General features: G+C 42.0%; 1 protein-coding gene across 20 annotated transcripts in view; it reads left to right on the top strand.

Moving 5' to 3' along the window:
* Nucleotides 1-24,710, top strand: part of MBNL2 (muscleblind like splicing regulator 2) — a 1,807,613-nt gene that overhangs the window by 1,611,342 nt on the left and 171,561 nt on the right. For 10 of the 20 annotated variants that reach the window (XM_044072969.1, XM_044072965.1, XM_044072967.1 and 7 more), the window contains one exon: nt 12,517-12,558. The exons of the other annotated variants lie outside the window; for them this stretch is intronic. In XM_044072969.1, the coding sequence (XP_043928904.1) occupies nt 12,517-12,558 (42 nt within the window). The remainder of the gene's footprint in view (nt 1-12,516; nt 12,559-24,710) is intronic. 20 annotated transcript variants of the gene reach the window in all.

The following is a 24,710-nucleotide window of genomic DNA, read 5'->3' as shown; positions in this document are numbered from 1 at the left end:
GCTTCCGTTTGAGAGGCCTCTGATCTTATGGTACGTTACTAGTGAGTACCTTCACAGGTATGGGTTTGTGTATCTTGTCCTTATTTAGTGCAGGAAGTGTGTGTGCGGACAACCTGTTTGGCATTTGATCTGTCATTATGGAAGAGTCTTGTTTCCAATTTCATAGTGTAACTACATCTCTCACATAAAGTATTTGTTTGTTTCAGGACTAAATGGTTGTCAGTATAAACAAGACAATTGCTACACTACCTCAGGCTGCCTAGGTCTATCAGGCTGGCCAAAGAGATGATGGGAAACCTGTCTGCCCATGATAGCAGGCCCATACTGTATGTTTTAGTAGGAAAGAAAATGGGTTAATGTGACAGGACTGTGCTTATGGTGCTGAGACTACAAGAGGGCTCTGTACTTTTTGTAAGCTAAGGATGATCAATAAGGCAGTGCTCCTCAGTGTACAACTCAGTTGCTGCTAGAGCAGCAGAAAAGCTTTGAAGGGTTTCACGGACAGATTGTTAGGGAAAAACTGAGCATCTAAGCTTTTGCTTCTATACAGGACACTGCTAATCACAGCTGCATGAAGTGCAGCACCACAGGAACATGAGCAAAGCAATAAAAGTTTTAAGCTAACCACCAATCAGGAAAGTGCACAAAAGCCTTTCGCCATCAATCCCCAACTAGGCTTGCCACCTATCTGGTATTTCTCTGGACTATCCGGAAATCAGAATGATTCTCCGGTACTCCAGAAAGCACAGTACACATTCTGATCGTCTGTATAGAAGCGTGGACAAAATGCTGGAGTTGGTAAAAAGCAGTCTCTGACTTTTTTTTTTACAAAAAGCATCACTAAATTGATGCGGTGGAGTCCGAGATACTCCAGAACAAAGAGAAAAAGAGTAATACTACATGGATTAGGCACATGAAAATGGACTAAATGGGATGTTCTGCCCTAATGACATATGCATTTATGTCATAAAGTGTGCGTGGTTATGGATGGAGATGGGTTGGACCTGGGTGGAGTCATGGGCAGAGCTGGGGGTGTGGCTTCAGTCCAGTTTTCAGCATCGTAAGAGGTAACAATCCTATCCCTAACTCAGACAGGTTAGATAGCACACTTCTGCCACAAAGGTGCAGAAAAACACCTTCTTAATGTAGAATAGACGGCTTGGAGCCCAAGTGTAACAAGACCACACAGACTGTCTACAATAGTCCAACAACTAACAAATACAATGTAATACAATGCAATTAACTAGTTAAAGCAGCAGCAGACAGTACATTTTTTTGAAACTGCAAAAGTACAGTCACAGTTATGTAAGAGAGGTACAAAAAATACTTAGCCCTTTTGTGTGCTTCCCAGCTCAGATAGACCAGGTAAACACCTATTGCCACTAAATGAATAATCCCATTCCTCCTAATGTAAAAGTATAGTAAAGGAGTGTCATGAGTGAAATTTTTTATTTATTTTTTTTTATTTAACATTTTGTTGACCGGGAAAGTTCGACTAGGTTCCACAGATCCTGTTTTCAGCGGAGGCCCAGGGAGAAATGCTCCAAAAATGCTACCATAAACAAACTTAAAATATATGAAATGCTACCACAAACAAACATAAAGATACGGATGCAGTAGTATACTTTAAACAGCTTATAAAAGTGTAATTATTCAGTAAAAGTACTTCGCTTTGTATAAAAGAGCCAATCAGTTGTATGGAATTTATAATGGCACTAAAACCAAGATAAGCTAATTAAGAAACCCTCCAGCCAATAAAACTACATCCAGAAATCTCAAGTGTTTCCCCAACCTAAACATACCAGGCTACCTCCCAGTGCATTAGATGGAATATCTACTGACCTGTTGATGTAAAATTTGTGCTTGCTAGAGTGTAAAATACAGTACTTTATCTATCGTCTACCTAGGTAATGAATTCAGAGCAAGTAAGTCAGTAGAACAGACATTGATGAGGGAAATGCACTTTTTAATATAAGCACAAGGAAAGGCAAATAAATAATTCAGAATATCACAGCAGTGTTGAAAGGGAGGAGTTTATAAAGCTCAGTTTACAGAGGGGTGGGCAGCTTAAAGTCACCAGGTTTAAAAAGCATATTAACAAAGGAGAGGATGAGTGGGAAATGGATTCACCAGCAGTGCTTTAGTTTATGCAGGCTTGAAATCTTATTAGAAAGGACAAAGGTCCAGAAATTCACTGTGTGTGTAAGTATCACTCAACGGACAGTTTAACCAATGGAAAAAAAAAGATGTGAAATGTGCAGCGTAGATAATTTGAGTCTACATCTCACCTAGAACAAAAACACAAGGCCAAGCAGATTTCTTAAAACAGAAAACAAAGGGGAGCTTAGGAATCTTAGATGTTGCATCAGCAGCATAGTGAGTTCAGGGAATGTGACCAGCTTGTCATCTTTTCTTTCCAGGGGAGAGTTTTAAAGATGTCCAAGATTATCCTGTCCATTTGACTCTCAGATTGCTTCAGGTTCTGTTTACATTTCAGCCAGATGGGGTCTGCTGTCCAAGACCAAAGCACATTCTAGTAGAGTACTTGTCACATCAACAGCCTTCCTTAGGAATGTTTTTTGTAAGTTGCATTTTTGCAGCCACCATTTGGATGAACCTCAGTACTTCTGCTAAACAGTAAAAATTGGACATAACTTCTGTACTACTAAAATTTTTTGTTGCCATGATCAGGGGAATCTTTCTGTAGTTGGGCCCACATGGAAAGTTTCCTGTGAGTCAGTCTGACTGCTTAATGAGGATAGATTACTTTTATGAGATGTAAAAGGTACATCTTTCTGCAACAACAAACCTCTAAGAAGTAGATCTGTAGATCCATCCTTAGTAAGAGTTGCCTACCTCTCCATCTCCCTACCTGCTCCTATATCACTGTGCCAATATCTCCCCCCTACTATTTCCTGCAGAAGGTTCTAGCCTGCACTGTAAGCTTTCTGTTCCTACCTTTTTCACTTCATGGGTCTGACTCACAAATAAAGGAGGACTTAAACAAAGGGTCCCAGTAAAAAACTGGAGAGATGGTTTGCTGCAAGTAACGAATCTTTGACAAAATTCTGGGTGCTGAGGAGTCCTATTGCTAACAGCATGAAGTCCTACTTATTCTCAAGAATGGATCCAATTCTTAAAGATCTGTGCTTATAATAAGGCATAGCTCTAATTCCCAGTACATTTACATTCATTTACAGAGAATGATGCCGAAAATCTTATAGATGTTCTTACTGTAGTACAAATTGAACAGATTATGTGTTCTCCACGCCTGTAGGCCATACATGTACTACTTTTTCAAAGAATGACTAATAATAAGCACTTGATGGCATGAACAGGGAGGGTGAGAAGTCATCCAAGGGGGGGTGGTGAAGAACAGTGGTTCTCACCCAGCATACACAGCAGGTACAGTAGCATGACTTTGCCGGAGAGTGGAAGTTTATCATCCAGTGGAAGGCTGAGTCAGGTAAATGTAGGCATGATCAACCAAGCCAGTTATGGTAGCCTCTGTTGGCGCATGTGGGGGAAAACATATATGGGGACCGAGGGGGCGTAGGCATCACCACCAGGAGTGGAGGGTTAGATTCATAAATGAATAATACTGCCATTGTTGGGTTGCTGATGAGTATAAAGCACCCTAATGGCTGACTGGATGAAAGACCTGTAGAAGCTTAATGGTTGGCAGACATAGGGCAAAATGATGCAGTAAAAGTGAATGATTAGTGGTATTTTATGTTCAACTTCAGTTAGCACAAAGAAAAATAAGTAATGCTGTATCCTACAAAAGTTTCTATTTGTTTTCTTCAGCATTTTTATGGCAATGTCATATTGTTTTCTTTGATACATGGGAGCCGTGAGTCAACTTGCATGCTTTCCTTTCTCCAAGATGCAATATGAAATAAACAGGAAAGTACTGTTATCCATGCATATAGATTTGTGTTCCATTGTACCTTAGGTGTTTTGATTACTTTTACATATTACCAAGGTTATGTTTGAGGTTATTGTGTAGGAATTCACAACATATGTAGCTTACATTAGTACCACTGTCTATCATTTACAATAATGGATCCTTGTGGGGAATACAGGCTTAAAGAATGAAAGGAAATGAGGAACAATATAGGATATATTGATGGTGCTTTGTGTCTGTATCTAAGAAGGGGACCGGACCAAACTTGTTTTTTTTTAAGGGACGTGTCAGTAGTGTGGTGAAATAATGGCTTAGGAAATGTAACTCTGAAGGTGAACAAAAACCACATGTGATAATTTACTGCATCAGTGACCAGTCTTTAAAGATTTACCTTAAGTAGCTTACATACAGCTGTGCTTTATGATAACCTGAATTGCCGTATGTTAATTGTATAACAGTTGTATACAGTTTCATAGGAAGTGCATGCATTCTTGACATTTGCTATGGGTTATTTTTCATACCTTAATGCCCTTTAAAGCAGACACTGACTGCCTAGCTTTTAGGCAGAGGCAGCCACTGCAGTGCGTGCATTATTCCATCTCTCAGTTCCTTCTGCATAGGGCATTCTCCTGCTATACAGTGCCATTAGAGCCTCCTGTAGATAAACTCCAAGGTTATTATTCTGTTAGTACATTTGAGAGGTGGTCCCCCCAACACATTGATGCAGTATATTAACCAAAGAGGACATGCATACCTTCCGAGAAGGATATTAAGATTTTATCTAGAGTTATTTGATAGAACATAAGACGAAACATTCACCTATATTTCCAACTCCAGAGAGCCTACAGAAGATCAGTAGGTATGTCAAGTGCTCACATCTGATATTATATTGAACGCAAATGCAGCTTAGTATCAACATAGCTTGCCACTGGCATATGGAAATATTTATTCCACTGAGAAAAGTATACCAGATTAAAAATGTGTGTGTGTGTGTGTGTGTGTGTGTGTGTGTGTGTGTGTGTGTGTGTGTGTGTGTGTGTGTGTGTATTAAACTGTATGCTGCACAGTCTGCATTATTGCCTGTGCACTTCCTTTAAACAAGTGTCATAGCCGGATTTCTGCTTGAAGCTCAGCCAGGTATGTGTTAATGTTTCCTACCTTAAATCTGCATTTATTCCAAAGTGTTATCTGCAGGTAGTAAAGGAAAACAATATTGCAGTTACATTCATTCAGCCCCATAATTACCTGGAACACGCAAGTCTGTTAGCCACAATTTCATAGCTGAGTACAATGCTAGATGCCTTTGCGGGCCATTTTAATCTTAGCCAGATTCCCTTTTGGTGCTCAAATTAACCTATCCCATTTGGTTAGAGATTGTCTTTACCCATCCCATGGTCGATAATTATATATCACCCCTAATGAGAATAACTGGGATCATGGCATAGTTAATTTGAGGGGACCCATGCATGGAATAAAGCATTTTTGATCTGCCTCTGTCCATTAGTAACACGGGGAGCAGGCTTGTAGTACATTTTCTGCTTCCCATCCAGGTTGCACTTGAATGTGGATAGGGATGAACTTTGTTTCTGTAGATGAGGAGTATATTCCAGAGCAGAAGTATCTTCTGTGAGATATACCCGTCCCTCCAAGCCATTCTGTTGATGTTGCAGAAGAGGTTTATATCCCTAGACTGAGTATTTCTGATGCCATTTGACTTGCTGATGTGCAGTAAATCCATCAGTATTGGGTTGAAGGATGCCTTCTATGTCAGACGCAGGTCACCTCTTAGCAGTCTGTAGATTACCAAGTATAGTAACATGTTGTTTAGGCCTTGTATCGTTTTAGTAAGGTATCTCTGTGGGCGTTCCAGTTGTACGTGTCTGGTTAGATACATGCCAAAGGGGGCATTATGTTTAGTGATTGGCCCAATGATGGCTGAATAAAGGGTGACAATAATGTCCCTAAGATTTAGACAGAATCTCTTTCATTGTAAGTTTTGCAATATAGAAATACTTTCTTAAAATAGTGAACACATTTCAGGCTTTTCATACAGAAAATTCTTTCATCACATATTGCCATTTACTTTAACAGCAGTTAAGCAAATCAGATGCAATTAAACAGTTTAAGATTTTGTAAAATCATACTTGATCTTCTCCATCTTAACCAGGAATCTAAATCTCTAAGCTGGTCATACTTAAGCTTAAAGCACTGTAGGCACAAAACCTTCTGTGTATAATTTCCATGAGACTACCTGTGTTACTGAGGTAGTCCAGGAAGTACAGTTGAGGTTCTTACCTTTTGAAGTATTAAGGCTACTATGACACACTTCACCATGTATTTTGTTGTGGAAAAACAGCTAGCCAGCAGCTTCTGAACCTTTCATGCTAAAGCAAGGATGCCATCTTTTTTATTTGGCAAGTTTTATTTTTGAAAAATGCCTGATTTTGTTTGGCAGATTAAGCCAGATGTTATTATGGCCAGGAAGTGAATAATATTCAGTTTCATGTTTTTTCCACTTTTATATTTAGAATTTTGCATTATACTGGAAATATTTGTTCAAATATTTAGAGGTCTGTGGATTCCCAGAAGAGTTCATTAATTAAAAATATTTATAAAGGAGCAACAGATTTTTTTTAATTGGATGTTTTATTTCAAGAGGTACAGGCATTATTAAAGGAAATAAACAAGGGCGCCCAGTTTTCTACTTTTCTTTGCCCTTGTTATCAAACCTTTTGCTGAATTTATTAGAAATAATAAAAACATAAAGGGTTTTAAAAGTAATTAATAAAATTAATGAATCTTTTATTTAAAAAAATTCAACTATTTGATGATAAATCCTTAGCTGAAATATTTAACTCTACTAAAGAAATTTCAGAAATTACATTTAATAATAAAACAAATTATGCTCAATCAGATTCAAAAAGCAATAAAGTAATTCAAAATATATATTAGATAAGGCAAAGTCAATTAAAAATAAAATTAAATATCTAAGATTATATTTATTTGACAACTTAGACTCAATTATAAATGAAGATTTTCTTTTCGTAAAAGATAGAAATATTAAGGGATAAGTGGATCAAATGTTTTTCTTCATAAGTAGATTACTATTTATAAAAATTATATTACTATCACAATTGTTATATATGTTATTCAGTATATATATTCCAAAGGGTATATTATGAATAATATTAATACGGTTTTACTTGGTTTTTGTGGTACCCTAAGAGATATAAAATTGCTATCAGAAAATCACACAAGACCTTGGAATAAGAGTGGGATTAATTTTCCAAATATTTGGAACTACTTAGTTTTCTGTTATGTTTAAACGTTGTTGTTGTCTTTCGGCTTTTCCTGGTTAGGGGTCGCCACAGTGGAACACCGGTCAGCTAATGATTGGCAGTAGATTTTCACAAACGCCAAGGTGCCAGCTCGACGTTCAACCTTCAACTAAGGCACGCCCATTTACGCAAGTCTTTCGAACACCCACCCAACCGCGGGGAGAAAATGGACTCACACAGAAGGCACTCCCCGCACTCCAGCCGAGAATCGAATGGGAGAACCTCTTTTATTATGTTTAAATAATACTTATGAATCCCAGTGAACATGTTTGCATATTTCTGTATGTGATCATTTAAAAATAAAACCCATTTCTCAATCTCTTGATATAGTTAATAATAAAATGTTATGGTTAGTAAAAAAATCTTTTATAAATTTCATCAGTAAAAATAAGCAGTTCTAACTGCATTAATTTAATACTTATGTCAATTAAAAATTCTTTAATAAAATGTAATTTAAAAAAAAATGACTGTTTTTTTTCCCATTAGCATAGTCTAAAGGTATTAGGTAAAAGCAAACTGCACCATTAAGTGCTAGACTTTAAAAATAAGAATTTAATTTATATGTTTAATTGTATCTATTGATGGGAATAAATTATGAACAGCTGATGAAATAAAGAAATTTGACTTAACTTTGCTGGCAGTAACAAGAAAAGTAATCACAATTAATTGAAAAAATAAACTCCTCCCACTTTTATTGAATTAATAAATTTAGCCACTGTTTGTGTCTTGGAGAAATTTCAGCAAAGTACAAGAAAGAAGATTAGTGATTGGGAAAAACGTAAAACAGAAAACAGTCATTAGTTATAAACATAGTTGACTTGAGTCATTGTTTGATATGTTTGGCTTGTGTTATAACAAAAAAGAAGAAAGTCATTAAACTTGTTTTCTTTTTAGTTCAGATAAATATGTTATTGTTGTAGTGTTCTGTGTGATTCTTTTTTTTTTAAATAATTAAAAAAAAAGAATTTTGCAGTTTACCAAGATAACAGCTCAGTCTATTAATATTTTAAATGGAGTAGTTGCACACCCTGTTTGCCATCTTAAACCATAGTCGTTTCCCTTTATTAAAGTACCAAGTATACACATCTGACTTTCCCTATGACGTCTGGGGATGACCTGGAGAGGAAAACATGCAGGTCAGCTCCTTTCTCCTCCATTGGAGGACTGAGGAAGTGCTCAGCACGAAGCCGAAATCTTGCTGAAACTTGAAGTCAGATTCACATATCCAGCTTTCAGAAGGTAATGAATAGCTATATGGACAAACACTGAACAGTTCCATTCTAGTAAGGAAGGGAATGTAGTATTACTTTAGATTGATAGCCTTTTACTACACCACCTGAAGAGTATGCACCGGTATCCGCCTTTGGGTCATTAGTTGTGGCCACAAGTAGGCAAATCTGTGATGGCAAAGTTAATCAGTTGTACTCTGTAAAGAGAGTGTGTGTGTGTGTGTGTGTGTGTGTGTGTGTGTGTGTGTGTGTGTGTGTGTGTGTGTGTGTGTGATTAGTGTTGTGGAACATGATGGGTGTCTGGTGGCACATCACTAAGTGGAAACTGTAAGAGAGATTTCTGCATTTTGCTCTGGGCTCGTGTCTCCATTGCAAGCTGCTTGACTTTGGCCTGCACTGTGGTTCTAGAATTTTTATCAAAGTGTTGAGTGTGGTATCACATTCATTACTGGATTAGGTCCACATGGTATCCCCATACCTGGAAGACTAATGATTGGTGCCCCCCTCCCCAAACCTTTTTTCAAATTAAACTGGCCTTTGATGTGTTTAGGGTCCTAGGGGAATAACTGTTACCAGGAAAAGTTAGCTGTGTAGAGGCTCAGAGAAGTTCCTTCATCATGAAACATTCAGCCTGTGCTGTTAACTTCTTTCCAAGAAGCATGATTTTGGTATCACGGCTCTGACATTCTGTTTTGGAGTTATAATGTGTTTAACACATACAAAAGGCAGAACTTTTAATTCATTTTAATTTATTTACAGAAGAAACAGATGAAATGACCACAGACAACACTAGATAAAATTCCATTCTTTATACACTTTGCCAGAGAGAACACCAAGTAGAATACATTGCTGTATACACCTTAACCACAGACATTACCTAGTAAAATTCAGTGTTTAAAATTCCATTTCTCAGTGCTTTCCACATTCTGGGCGCTTATTTCACTTTACTTATCAACTAGCAGAACTTACACAGAGTTTTCAGCAGTTTCTAACAAATCTGTGTGTTTAACAATCAGTGCAGTTCTGTTTGGAAAGTAATAGCAGAAAATGATTTTCACTTGCTCTAAAGATGAGGCAATTCACAAATGAAAGACATAGCTGGTTCATGTGAACAGTATTTGTTTCACTGCTGCAACAGACTATACTCTCAATTGCTTCACCTGCTTAAGATTTCACTCTGCATGTTGTAATGCAATCAGCTTTACACTCAAGAACAACCAGTTAAATTTCTCTTTTTTTCATAGCAATGGTCTCCACTTGCTTGGGTTCATTTTTTCTCCCAACACACGCAGTTCATTTTCATGTGCTTGCTGCAAAACTTCCACAGTAGCATTTCATTCGTAGTTGCAATTCAAACAGCACAGTGAAGAAATATTACTTGGTTTACTTCTGTGCATCTGTCCCACTGCAGAAGAATCATACTTCTGAGCTTTTAACTTCATTAAAACTTCACACATTGCTTGGACTGTGTTTTTAAAAGCATGTATTGTAACCTCCATTTTTCTGTGCACTCACTCCAGAACTGAATGACTTATTTATTTATACTGTGCCATTTGGTCACACTAAAGCTAATAAGTTACAAAAGGACTGCAAGCTGAGTTATAGCTTGACCTTTTTATCCAGTTGTCAGAGCTGTCATAGTATTGGTTTCAGTCTTCTAAAATATTCCTTACTAAGCTTTGTTTTCATTTGTTCATGTTGTATTGCTGTCCCTTCATCTATTCCCAGATAGTTATATAGTCACTCTTGTTTCAGTTCTTTTGTATCACATTCCTCCTCGGGTTGTATATTTTTGATGCTTCAATTTTCTGCCACAAATGCTGCTTTTGCACATTTGTCAAAACCAACTGACGTTCTTATGTCATCTGAAAATGTTTTAACAAGTTCTAGCTATATTTTCAGTTATTTCTCAGATGAGATGTACAGTTTTAAATTATACACAAAAAAGTAGATGGGATATCTTTTTTTTACTTCTCCAAATGTTTTGGGCTTCTGATATAGTGACAGGTATGAAATCAGACTGAAGTCATGGCTAATATTGTTAAGTTTGATAGACTGAGGGTAAGACAAAACAGCAATGGTGACAAGTAATCACTCCATGATATTCCACATTGGGGTCTTACACCCTAGATAGTAATTTTCCCTTTTTGTAGTTTAATTTTAAAAGGAGGTTACACTTTATAGTAATTGCAAGGTTATTTCTCAATATGTGGTAGATGTTGTATTTTTGTAAGCATTCTGTAATCCAGGAGTGCGAAATACTGTTGAATGTCTTAATTTTTTAAAATTGTATTTTAATGTATTTATTTCATTTTTTGTGGTCTGTACATGCCATACTTAGACTTTTGTGACGCCCCACCAATGGCCCAGTAATCAAGGAGCCTCAGTCCTCACCACTAGCACCAGTGGGGGACGTATATTGAGAGGATGACAGGTACACACACAGTATTTCCAGATGCAGCTCACTGCATCAAATGCAATATCCCTTAAGAGCACACAGAGACCACAGTCAATCTGGGCCTGGTTTATCCCTCTTTCTCCAGATCCCCAGTAAGACTCCCCACTGGCACAGCTATAGAGCTGAGATCTCAGCTTTGGCCAAACCAAGACCTCCAACACTTTCTGCCCAACCATTGTTTCATGTCCCTGCCCAAGTAGCTGACACACACACACTCTTTGTTTTAAACACACACACACACACACACACACACACACACACACACACCTGGGAAAGGCTGACACATGTTTACTAGCTATGCCCCCTTTTGCCCATACTGTAAGGTAGTTGTCATTGCCACCTGCCACATCCTTATCAGCTACTTTAAGGCCCATAACAAAGGGTGTCCACTCTTACTGTGTAAGGTTACTATCAATACAAATGGTAGTTTGACCAAGAGCAAGACTATTAGGAGTGGCCCATAGTCTCACCAAATAAATATGCAAGTACTCTCAGAACTTAAATATCTCTTACAAATATCAGCCACAGTGAAAGGTTTAAATATATTTAATAATAAATAATAAAAGAACAAGAAACTAGTAAGTATATAATCACAGTAACATCAGAGTTCAAAATCACAGGAAATGTTTAAAACAACATTGCAGGACAGTCTCAAATAAATAAAGAAAAACATCTAAACTAAGCTTTGCTATGTTCCTGACTATATCTAGAGAATTACTGTGTCCTAGTTAACTTACTTGCAGAGCAAGCAGGGCAGATGTGATGAATGGATCTTCTTGTCAGGTCAAATACAAAATACTCAGTCTCTCTCAGAGAGTTCTTAAACTAATATCTCAAATATTATTGCTGGGATAACTTGCAGGATAACATCACTTCTTGTCATCTGACTGTATCCCAGGTAAAACACCCACTGATGCAGCTGGTAGCATTTAGCATCTACCTGTGAAAATACATAGACAGGGCTTTTCATCAAGTCTTGGTACTTGCTGGAAGTCATAAAACAATAAAACACTTGCAAGACGATGCAGGAAGTTCCCTAGTTTTAGACATTATGTCTCCTTGCTGCCATAATGTTATTCAACTTCAGCTACCCTTCTGAAGTTAACCTCTTGTGTTTCAGTTTCCCCTTGTTAAAACATATACATTTAAACAGTTACAGTAGTGTATATACATTTCTGTTCTTTTTCCAGAAGGGTACACTGTGGATACATCTCCAAGCTCAGTACTCTACAAACCCTTTTCAACACACGTCTGTACAAACCTAGTTTGATATATACATAACATATATTTCTAATAAGGTTGCAACACAAGCGTCTTACATGAAGCATGTTGACATTTCCAAATGACACATAACCATTTACAAAATTTCAGACAGCTGTGCTGGCAGTATCTCTCTTTGTCACACTTCTGTATACATCATGTTGATATTCACAAATGGCATGTAATTATTTACAAAATTCCAGATAGCTGGGCTGGCAGTATCTCCTTTCGTGACAACATTGTTTAGTAAAATGTGATCCATAGTTCCATATCAATCTTTTATTCTCCTTCTGTTCTAATTCTGTGATTGAATTTTTACTCTAGATGGCTGTACATTCCCTCTGCATTCTTGTATGTTGCTGGAAGGTAAGTTATTTCAGGTTTGCTTGTAAATATGTGCTGTTACCCCGCTTGGTGTCATTTCAGGGTGTGCATATTGGTAGTTTTTACTCAAGGCTAAATCATGGGGCAAAGAGGTTAATACCTTTACAAAGAAGTTGGCTACAATGTCTGGCTAGGAGTTTTCAAGATGGGAGCCTTTATTAACTTTATCTGTATCTCACTAGCAGTAACTTCATTCCAGTCCATATTCTCTATATTAGAATTTTTTTATGTTTTCTTTTACATCTTTTATCCATTCATCATCCCTATAGTGTTCAACCAGGTCTTTATAGGTATTTGCTGATGTCCTTTATTCTTGGTGGTGTCTCATTTATTGTTGTTTTCCTTCCCAGCTCCTTGTAAAACTAATTTGTGTCACCCTAAACTGCTTGTCTCAGAGGTGTTTGACCTGTCCAGAGCTTTTTAATTTATTGTTAGAAGTGGAGTAACTCAAATCTTGATATGTTCTGATGTAGCACACTCACCTTTCTAAGAGTCTTAGTATGCACGTTGCTTTTCAGTGTTCTTCTAGCAATGATACTTCATTTCTTAATTGTTTAATGGTTAATTCTAATAGGTATTTCCATGGTGGTGATCTCACTTGTTCCTTTATTTTCCTTTACTATTTTATGCCTTCTTGGTAATCTCTTATCTGTTATTTGTTTACCTGCATGGTGATGTATTCTGTTAATCTGTTATATCATGTGGATATATCTTTATAGTTGCAATTGCTGTATACATTTGGTTTATTAACTTGGTAACAGTCTATGTCTTATTCACTATCACTAGCCTCTCTCGGTCATATATTTATCCATTTCTCTTAAATTCAGTAATTCTTTCCTGGTTTTTGTTCTTCATTCTCAATTCTTGTGCCTCAGCATAACCAAATACTTTTTTTTTAATGATTCTTTACCAGAGTTTCTGGACTTTTGATTTATTCAGCACATAACCATTTTAGTGGAACATTTTCTTTATTAGTACACTGCTTTCTACTTCTTTTACTTCTTGAGCCTGTACCTGTTTTAGTGAACCTTCAATGTTATGTAGTCCTATCTCGCCTACATTCTTCACTTGTGGGTTCAGAGCCGAATGTCGGCTCCGACTCGGCCTATCTACTAGCTCGAAAGTCTTTGATTGGCTGGGCTAAGATGGTATCCCACAATACACTGCTCCACATTCCCAGATCTCATTTGCTGCTTGTAGAGCTCGGACGTGGTCTCGACTTGGCTGTGACGAAGTATTGAAAAAGTCTTTTTTGTGGGAAAATTTTTTGCTAATTCTTGGCTAAACTAACGCTGTTATTCTATAGAGTAGTTCTTAGTGGTGTTGCATTGTTTTTGTTGTGTACGAGTGTGTTGTGTGTGGTATCCCTTACACTCTCGGGCTAGGCCAGTTTAAGTTAGAGGACCTAGTCCTCCTCGTGTGCTTGCTTGGTTAGTTTTTCTTAATTTAAGTTGAGAACCGTTTTAATTAGAGGTTCTCCCCTGTGCCTGTGTGTATTGTTTCATGTTTCTGCTTCTGTGTTAGTGGTTTCCCACCCTTTTGGTAGCGGCTGCTACTATTTGTTAGAATGTCTAAGTAACAAAAAGAGCATAAGCCCTCGGGCTTTAAAAAGTGTACTAAGTGTGCCTATAAAATGTTTATCACAGACGGGCACTCGGTCTGTGTTTACTGTCTTGGAGCCATCCACCTTCAGGAGTCGTGCAGTTTCTGCCACTCCTTTAGTCCTCGGGTGCTCCAAGAGAGGAAAAACAAATTGATCCTAAAGGGACTGCTAAAACCGTCCTTTGAGGAGGATTTAGCTTCGTCTCCCAGCTCCCAGTCGAAGTCTAAATCCTCCAAATCCAAGAAGAGGTCGCTGGCTCCATCTATTGTTTTGGAGCAACCTTCTAAAATTTCCATTGTGGAATCTGCTTCCTCGGCTCCACCGACTTCGGGGTCGCAGGAAGTAACTGTATCGACTGACTCTGCGGCTGCTCCGATAATTTTGGAACCGATTTAGAGCCGGTCACCAAGTTTAAGGCAAGCTTCTCCAGATAGGAGGTCTGCTTCTCCATCCATTTCCTCCAAATCCTTCAGACTTTCCGATTTGGATGTAGATAGGGTGGTGCAGAGGCTCCTACAGTCGCCGGTGTTGGCCAAACTTTTCTCGGCTCCGACCCAGTTGGCTCCGGAGCCAGCTCTGTTGGTTGTACCTGCTATTCCTCCTCCGAGTGCATCCTTGTCGTCGGAGCCAGTAAGTTCCGCTCCGAGGGACGTTCCTGTGACGGTGCCGATCCCCCAGCGGGGTTTATCGGTGCTGGCATCGGCTTCGACCCTGTCAGCTCCATCCACAGGGTTCGAGACTTGGGTCTCCTCCATCGGGCCCGAGGGGGATGTCTCAGAGCACCAGTCGGTGCCGAGCCTTCCCCTTGGCGCCTCGGCAGCGGGGACTCCGGTCCCGGTCATGGCCTTGGAAGGTGGTCGGTCCTCCGATTCGGGAGGTACCGCCTTCGAGGCTATGCGGAGCGCACTGGCTAGGTCAGCTACTTCTCTCGGATCGGTCCTTCCATCCCCTATGACACTGGCAAGAGCTCCTGACATCCACCTATCCTTGGACAGCAGGGCGCAAAGGCCTAAGGACACCCCCATGAGTGGTCCCCTTCTTTCTGAGGGGCCCTCAGAGTCTGTGCCTGAGGAACCCCCCAGAAAGAAAGCTTGCAAGAGGAAGCACATAGACTCCCAGGACGAGTCCCTCACTTCTGATACTGACCTCGAGGAGTCGGAGGGGTCCCCTAAGTCTTCCTCTGAGGATGTTTCATTCTCCGATATCCTGGAGATCTTGAAACAAAGAGGAGACTGGCCTTCCAAAACCCCCTCCGAGGAGGAGTCAGTATTCCTTAAGGCCTTTGGCGCCCAGCCCTCTGCCTCCTGGGTGTTTCCACCCTTCAACGAGCTCCTGGACCTTAACTGTCAAGGGGTGTGGGAGACTCCTGACTCTGTGGAGCCGGTTCCTTGACGCCCCAACAAATATTTGTCTGCTCCCCAAGGGAAAGAATTTTTAACAAAGGGAGTCCTGGTAGATGCTATGGTGGTGGCGGCTGCCACACAGAAGGAAGTTGCTGAGTCTTCCTCTTCGATCCATCCCTCTAACAAGGAGTCTAGGGCGATGGATCGGTACAGGAAGCGTACACTGTCTTCAGCGACCTTTACCTTGCGGTCGCTGAATTATTTGTCTCATTTCACGCAGCTCCAGAGAGATCTCCTTAAGGAGTTAGGAGATACTCTAACGGGTAACGTACCTGAGGCGGTGACCCAAACGGTCAACGCTCAGCTCTCTACCCTCAACTCCATTGCTAACTCGTCCATGCGACTGATTTCGTACGCGGCCGAGGGAGCTAGTAGGGAGGCTAGTTCAGGGGTGGCCCTCAGGAGGCAAGCCTGGTTACGCCTGTGTCATTTTGCGGAGGCCTTTAAGTCTTCCTTTACTGATGCCCCCTTCGATGGTTCCTCCTTGTTCGGGACCAAAGTCAAAGACACGCTCACCAGGTGCAAGCAAGAGGGAAAGTGGGAGTCCGTTTTTCCCTCCCATCGAGGCCTTATCCCAAGGCTCAGCGGGGGGGGGAGATGTGGTTCAAAAAATCGCAAAGGTCCTTTCCTACCGCACAGGGTGAGACCCCCCCCACCGAGGCAGGGGAGGGGGGGTCGTATTCAGGGAGACGTCGCCCCAGAGGCAGAGGGGGGCCCCTGCAATTCGGGGGACCGTGATTCCTTCCGCAGTTCCCCATACTCTCATTCCTGAGGGTGTGCCCGGCTGTGCTTCTCCAGAGCCAGTCTGTGCTTCTCCAGAGCCAGTCGAATCTCCCAGTATCCGGAAGCCTGGGTCAACATCACCCGGGACAGATGGGTATTAGGGAGAATCGCCAGAGGTTACACCATTCCATTTCACTCCACATCTCCTCCCGTCAAAAAGATCCCAGACGTTCCACCCAGTCAAATGGGTCAGGCAGCAACAGAGGTTTCTCAGCTGCTAGAAAAAGGAGTCATCCAACCAGTCCCCCCAGACCAGATCAGATTAGGGACTTACTCGAGATTCTTTTTGGTGCCAAAAAGAACGGGGGACCTGAGACCCATTTTGGATCTCAGCCGACTCAATCATTATGTACACAAGTCCAAATTCCGGATGGTCACGCTACAATCAATTCTCTCGTTATTGGGAAAGGAAGTATGGATGTGCTCCATCGACCTGAACGATGCTTATTACCACATCAAAATGGACAGAGCATCCAGATGTCACCTACGCTTCCGGCTGGGAGCCAGGCACTTCCAGTTTCGAGCCCTGACCTTTGGTCTCACCACAGCCCCCAGGGTGTTCAAGTGCATGGCAGTGGTGACGGCTCACTTGAGACGTCAAGGATTCCAGGTGTTTCCTTACCTGGACGACTGGCTCCTATCCGCCCCCACCAAGCATCTACTTCTTCAAAACAGAGATACTGTTATCGATCTTTGTCACCAGTTAGGCATCACAATAAACTGGAAAAAATCTGCCTTGCTTACCCTCACAGCGTGTCTTATTTATAGGAGCAGAGTTGGACACTGTTCGGTTGAGAGCATTCCTACCTATGGAAAGGATCACAGGGTTACAACATCAGGTACGGATGATGATGGCTCTGACACGCGTGAGGGCAAGACTAGTGCTTCAGTTACTGGGGACAATGGCATCCACTATCATGATGGTCCCGTTAGCGAGGTTGCATATGAGGATCCAACAGTGGCTCCTATTCGCCCAATGGTCCTTTCAAAGACTACCACTATCCCATCCAATCTTAATCACAGGCAAATGCAAGCAGGACCTCAGTTGGTGGCTATGCACCAACAATTTAGATGTAGGGAAACCCTTTGTTTCACCCAACTCGGTGGCCACAGTGACCATGGACGCCTCCCGGATAGGGTGGGGGGCATTATCTCGGCAGGATGGTCCAAGGCACTTGGCAGGAGCACGAGATAGACTTGCACATAAATGTCCTGGAGATGAGGGCAATGCTCCTAGCGTTGCAGGCACTTCAAGATGTCCTCCCCTTAGGGACTATTGCGATACACTCGAACAATATGTCAGTAGTGTGGTATCTCAACAAACAAGGAGGAACCAGATCGTACCCACTATGCAGGGAGGCCATGAGAGTGTGGAATTGGGCGACAGCTTCCCAGCGGGCCTTGGTGGCAACGCACATCCCGGGGAAAACCAGTGTGATCGCAGACAGGCTAAGCAGGGCAATCCTCATGCCCTACGAGTGGTCCCTGAACCGCCAGGTGGCGGACAGCATATTCAGCAAATGGGGTCAACCTTGCTGCGACCTTTTTGCCAGCCCTCTCAATGCGAAATGCAGTGACTACTTCTTGCTGATCCCCCCACCGGGGGGATCTCCAAGGGACGCTCTGGCGCACAATTGGCCCTCGGGTCTGCTGTATCCTTTCCCTCCATTCCCCCTTATCTCAAGGGTGATCCAGAAAGCGCAATCCTTGGGAAGCAGATTGATTCTGATCGCGCCCCACTGGCCTCGACAAGTATGGTTCCCCTTCCTTCAACCTTACATCGCGGATGCTCCTTGGACTCTGGACCCTCGTCCGGACTTACTGACACATATGTCAGGACAGCTCCTCTCTTCCCTGGAGACACTTCGGCTGACCGCCTGGCTACTCCACTTCCATCCGTAGTCAGGTGTCACGATTTTTCTCCTGATGTAGTCCATATTCTTTCGTCCTCTCATAAGCCGTCCACTAGGAAACTACTTTAGCAAGTGGAAAATGTTTTCAGTATGGGCCCAGTCAAAAGGTATTGACCCCTTCACGGCTCCCATTGACTCTGTTTTGGAATTTTTGTCTCATTTATTCTACCAAGGGTCTGCCTCAGCCGCCATCAAAGTTCAGCTAGCGGCTATTTCTAATTATCATGCGGCTTATGAACCTAGCTTAATGGCACACAGGCTGTGTAGTGCTTTCATGAAAGGTACTCTTCTCCTTCGTCCCCCTGTATCTCAACCTGTTATGCCCTGGGACCTCAATTTTGTTCTGCAGGCCCTCACTCTCCCACCTTTTGAGCCCGCGGATTCCTGCGATTTAAAATTCCTTACATGGAAATCTGCCTTTATGATAGCTATTACATCGGCCAGAAGAGTATCACATCTCCAGGCCCTATCAGTCAAGCCCCCATATTTGATATTCCATAAAGATAGAGTCTCTCTCAGACCGAACCCGTCCTTTCTTCCCAAGGTGGCTTCCTTACCTAATATTAATCAGTCCATTGAGCTGCCGGTTTTCTTCCCCAACTTCTCTAATAAGGCAGAGTACCAGTTTCACCTGTTGGATGTTCATAGGCAACTACGCTTTTATCTACACAGGACTACAGAATGGCGGAAGTCAGACCAGCTCTTCGTTTCGTTCTCGGAAAATCGCTTGGGGTCTTCAGTCTTCAAAGTCACCATTGCTAGGTGGATAGCTGGTTGCATCTCCTTTATTTACCAGGCAGGGGGAAAGAGCCTGCCTTTTCCAGTCAGAGCACACTCTACCAGAGCAGTTTCCACTTCCACAGCCTTTCAGGTTAGGTTATCCATGGATGATATATGTGCGGCTGCAACATGGGCTTCTTCTCATACGTTTGTTTCCCCATTACAAATTGGATGTGGTGTCCAGGGGCAGGTCATCTTTTGGCTCCACAGTACTCAGGGGTATTTTCCATTGAGCCACCCAGGATGGAGGTGCTAGGGACGCTGTCCCACAAGTGAAGAATGTAGGCGAGATAGGACTACATAACATCAATTAGTTATGTACTCACCATAACACTAGATGTATGCAGTCCATCTCGCCTCACATTCTTCATTACCCACCCACCGTCCCCCACGCCTGGAGGATTGGGAGGATCCCATGATATACCTCATGTCACTAGTCCCTTTGGACAGTTTGTTGGACCTCGTTGTCGTGAGTATATGTGTGTGTGTTTGGGCGATAGATATGATTTTTCTGTTGGCTGCAAACTAGATCTGGGGATGTGGAGCAGTGTATTGTGGGATACCATCTTAGCCCAGCCAATCAAAGACTTTCGAGCTAGTAGATAGGCCGAGTCGGAGCCGACATTCGGCTCCAAACCCACAAGTGAAGAATGTGAGGCGAGATGGACTACATACATCTAGCGTTATGGTGAGTACATAACTAATTGTTTTGAAGTAGTGATTGCATCTGGAGTCCCCGTTCAAATTCTTCACTTCTTAGCTCGTCTGTCACTTAATTTTCATTGTGCTCCCTTTCTGTACTAATGAACTACTGCTGTTCAGTCTATTGTACTTCTGTGTTGCTGACCTACTGTGTATAACTTCAAATGTTGATCTTTGCTCTAAGCATACTAGTTAGGGTGGACTTTTTTTCTGAATCATATTAGATTTGATCTCTTTTCCTGATCACATTCCTCTCTGAGGTTGGAAATACCATTTTTTTCTTCTATCTCTCTTAATACTTCCTTCATTGCTTTCCATCTGTCCATCTGAACATATTCCATCTCTCCATCCAGAGCTGTTCATGTTTTTTTTTTTTTTTTTAATAATCTTTCTGAATGTTTTCAGGTTTCTAGTACTGTGATAGGAATGGACCCCATTCCTAAGTGAGGGCACTATTATAGTTCAAGAAATTTATATGGCTTCAGTCTTTGATGTTTGCCAGAGGTGCTCTTTCCAGGATGCACAATGTACCCGTTATTGCCTCCTTTTGCAATTCGTGCAGAGATATATGTATTGCTAGTATATTTAAGTAAATATGAAAATTCTTTTTTAAATAGCCCAATTGTTCTTACTACTTCCAGAACTGTCTGGTTGTCTTTGTCAACTCATTGCTCTAGTTTCTGCTTGCAAGTCCTGGTGTTTTACTACTCAGTATGTAGGACACTGCAATTGCTGGGTATAGCTATTTAAGTTGTTAATGTTAATGATGTCCTTTTTCTAGACTGCCATATCTGGTTTTCTGGCTTCTGCTTTCTTAACTGTTGATGTTGGACCATCCCACGTGATCAGAACTTCATTATTTTCAGTAATGTTTTGTGATTCATGTTTCCAGTGCATCCCAGGTACTTGTATGTTGTAGCATTTGCAAAACACCGGTGCAGCCAGGAGTGAGATGAGCAACTCTCCCCAGTTTTGTATTACAGAACCAGCATCTGTCTGATGTTCTTTGTGTTTCACTGTTGCAGTCATTACATTTGGGTTATCCCTGCTGGCAGGCTGCCCTCAGTTGGCCTGAATTCCAAAGTCTTGGGTCCTGCGTCAGTTGCTGTCGCCTCTTCCCTGACGTCAGGTCGTCAGGGGTATAAAAGATGCAGGCGACGCCATTTTATTCAGTCTTTCTTGCCGCGCGGTGCCCGAAGCAGAAGCAGTTCGCAAGTGCCAGTCTGCCGACTCCTGAGATTTTCGTGTTCGAATTTCAGATCCGAAGTCTTCATTAAAAGCTAAGTAACCCCGTTGGGGAAACTTTTTTCTTGCTCCAGACCGATGTCAGAAAAAGTTAATTGTATTTCTTGTGGGAAGCAAATACCTCATAAGGACTTTCATTCTTACTGTATTCCTTGCCTAGGCCCTGACCATGACGTTGCTAGTTGTCGGTTTTGTGCTAGATTTAACCAACGCACTGTTAAGCATCGGTACGATTTTGCATTAAGCTATTTTGGGCGAAGATTTAATTATACAATGTCGTCGGATAGCCATCCAACTCCCGGAGTTCACAAAAAACGCAAATAAAAAGACAGGCAACCGAGGTGCAAAACTGATGAAGCTTCTCTTAAGCAGGTCGCCGGTTCTCAGTGAGGGGCTTTCGCAGCCCCTGACGCCCGCTACTTTAGAGTTGCAGGCCACTACCGACTCCAGGCTGCAGGAAACTCAAGGTATTGGAACCTCTGAGGTTATTCCCTCAGATGGGCCCGGAGCCACTGAGCAGGCATCGGCTTCTGAGGGTGTATTCAGACCTAAACAATTGTATATTAAACCGACTTCAAAGACTAAAACACCTTTAAAGACAAAGAAGCAAGTTCACCAGCCACAAGGACAGGCCTCCATGCCCAAAAAACAGATGCTCAAAATGGCCGAAGACTTAATTACCTTGATCAGGGGTTCCCATCCCCCTCCTTATAAGAGGCCTAGGCAAGAGACAGACTATGAATCTTCAGATCCGGTTTCCATTTCTTCTAATTCCTCTTCTGATCAGGAATATTCTCTTCCCCCCTATGAGGATTCTGATGCTGAAGAATCAATTCCTTCAGCTTCTCCTCCTGAAGACTACTCTTTTGGGGAAACCTTGCATACCATGAGGGAGCACTTCCACTGGGAGAGCCAAGATTTTTCAGAATTTAAGAAAAGGCTCAGAGGCTTCCTTTTACTTCCTCAACACAGGCCTCTAGCTATTCCACCTGTGTTGGACATTGTAGATGATGTGTTCTCGGAGTCCAGTCTGACCCCTGACTCTTTACCTCCAGCTCCTGTTAAGCCGGACAGATACTACAGGGTCCCTGACTCTCATAAATTCCTTTTCAAAAACCCTACTGCAGACCCAGAAACTATTTCTCAGGGTCCAAAAGGGGTCAAGGCTTCTTCTGCAAAAAACCCTACCCCCTCTGATAGGGATTCTAGGGCTCTGGATAGATGGGGAAAAAAGATTTACACATCTGCTACTCTAAATTGCCAGTTTCATATGCTCAAATATCAGCAATGTATCATGACATTGCTTAAACAGAAAATGATGGCAAATTCTGAATGTGCAGAAAACAAAGAAATACAGGATTTATTGCATGCAACTGAACAAGTTGGAAAGCATACTTTGCAATGTGGTTTTGATTCTCTGGAGGCCTCCTGCAGGGCCGCTGTTACGGGTTCTGTCATTAGGAGGCATGCTTGGTTAAAAGAACAAAATCTTCCTGACCATGTTAAAGCAAAATTATTAGATGCTCCTTTACAACATGATGCCTTGTTTGGTGTTAAGGCAGAAGAGGTGTTAAAGAAAATGGAAGACAAAGCTAAATCTATGCAAACAGTCAAGGATTTCTTACCAGTACAGCCATCTAGATTTAGCAGACACTGGCCTACAAAGAATTGGTCCTTTCCAGTCTCAGACAGACCTCAAAGGGGCAGATCCAGACACCCTAGAGGCAGATCACAGCCGCAAGGATCCTACAGGTCTAAGCAGTGGAGTGCCTCTACCTCCAAAGGTGGAGAGGACAAATCACAATCATACAGGAAACAGTCCCAATGACTTCCCCCTGCCTGCACCAAGCACTTATCTTCTGGCAGCACCCTTAGGGTGAAAACTAGCACTTTTTTCTCAAAATTGGCACATTATAACCCAGGACAAATGGGTTCTAGATGTAGTGTCTCAAGGCTACAAGTTTCATTTCCATACCCTACCAAGGGCAAACATTTGGCCAGACCTGCCAAAACAGCAATGGGCAGAGGCTCAAAAACAAGTCGCAGCTCTCATGGACATGAGGGCTATTCAGCAAGTGCCTCAGCAAGAGCAGGGACAAGGTTTTTACTCAACTGTTCTTGGTACCCAGAAAGGACCAAGCATGGAGACCTATACTGGACCTATCTATTTTAAGCACTTTCCTGGATATACCAAATTTCAAGATGTTGACCTTACAGCAGCTTCTGCCCATGCTGGGCAGCAAGGCTTGGCTCGTGACTTTAGACCTAAAAGAGGCATACCTGCATGTCCCAATCAGACAAACATGCAGAAGATTCCTCAGATTCAAGGCTGGGTCAAAGCATTACCAATTCTCTGCACTGACCTTTGGCTTATCTACTGCGCCCAGGGTCTTCACAAAGTGCCTGGCACCAGTAATTGCTTGCTGCAGACAAAGAGGAATACAAATATATCCTTACTTCGACGACTGCCTCATACAAGCAGAGAACAAGGACATTCTACTACAGCATCTGATGTTTGTGATAAGACTTTTAACATGCCTAGGGTACACAGTCAACAAAAAGAAATCAAAACTAGTACCCTCTCAAGAGATAATATTCCTGGGTGCAAGCTTAAATACAACTGCCCAGATGGCTTATCTCACTCCAGACAAACAAAGGCAACTGACTACCTATTTCAAGGAAATGGCAGCAAAGGCCCAGTTATCTGCAAGAAAAATTCTGCAGGCTTTGGGCTTCATGGCATCCTGCATCTTACTAATTCCATATGCAAGACTGCATATGAGGAAAATACAATGGTACCTAAAAAGTGTTTGGACACAACATTGCCACAGTCTAGAAACAATGATTACTCTAATTCCCTGCCTGCAACAGAAGTTTCGATGGTGGGCAAAGGCTTGTGACCAAAACAAGGGGCAGCCATTCTCACTACCCCCAGCCAGGCAGAGCCTAATGACGGATGCATCAGATTATGCCTGGGGGGTACACATGGCAGGAAGAGGCATTCAGGGCACCTGGTCCACAAACCAAAAGCATCTACATATCAATCAAAAAGAGATGCTAGCTGTTCAAAATGCCCTGACAGCCTTCAAGGACCTACTTCATCCGGGACAACTACTGATAAAGACAGACAACACCACACCACGGTCAGGGGGTCACTCATTCTTATCCCCTGTGCAGACTAGCCATGGCTTTATGGGACACAGCATTGACTTACCAAGTTCATCTGCAGGCACAATTCCTGCCAGGAAAGGAAAACACTCTGGCAGACGTACTAAGCAGAAACCTCATGGATCCCCACGAGTGGTACCTGGATCTTCAGCATGATAACAAAGAAATGGGGACTCCTGGACATAGATCTGTTTGCCTCCCCTCAAAACAATCAACTAAAAAGATTCTGCACAAGGACTTAGCACAGACAAGCTTGGAAAGTGGACGCCTCATCTTTCAACTGGACAAACCTATCAGTATATGCCTTCCCTCCATTACCTCTCCTCCCCAAGATACTCCTAAAGGTCAGGCAGGAGAAACCAAAAATGATTCTGATTGCCCCAGACTGGCCATGCCAGTTCTGGTATCCGATCTTAAGGAACTTGTCCCAATGCCCAGCCTGGCCCTTACCTCAAATACCTCATTTACTGTCCCAGCAAAACAATCAAATTCTGCACAGCCAACTCAGGACCCTAAACCTGGCAGCATGGCGGATAA

This window comes from Protopterus annectens, chromosome 5.part1 (assembly GCF_019279795.1).
Source record: "Protopterus annectens isolate FY-2018-M chromosome 5.part1, PAN1.0, whole genome shotgun sequence".
In the NCBI taxonomy this organism is placed as follows: Eukaryota; Metazoa; Chordata; order Ceratodontiformes; family Protopteridae; genus Protopterus; species Protopterus annectens.
This window is presented reverse-complemented; position numbering and strand designations above follow the sequence as displayed.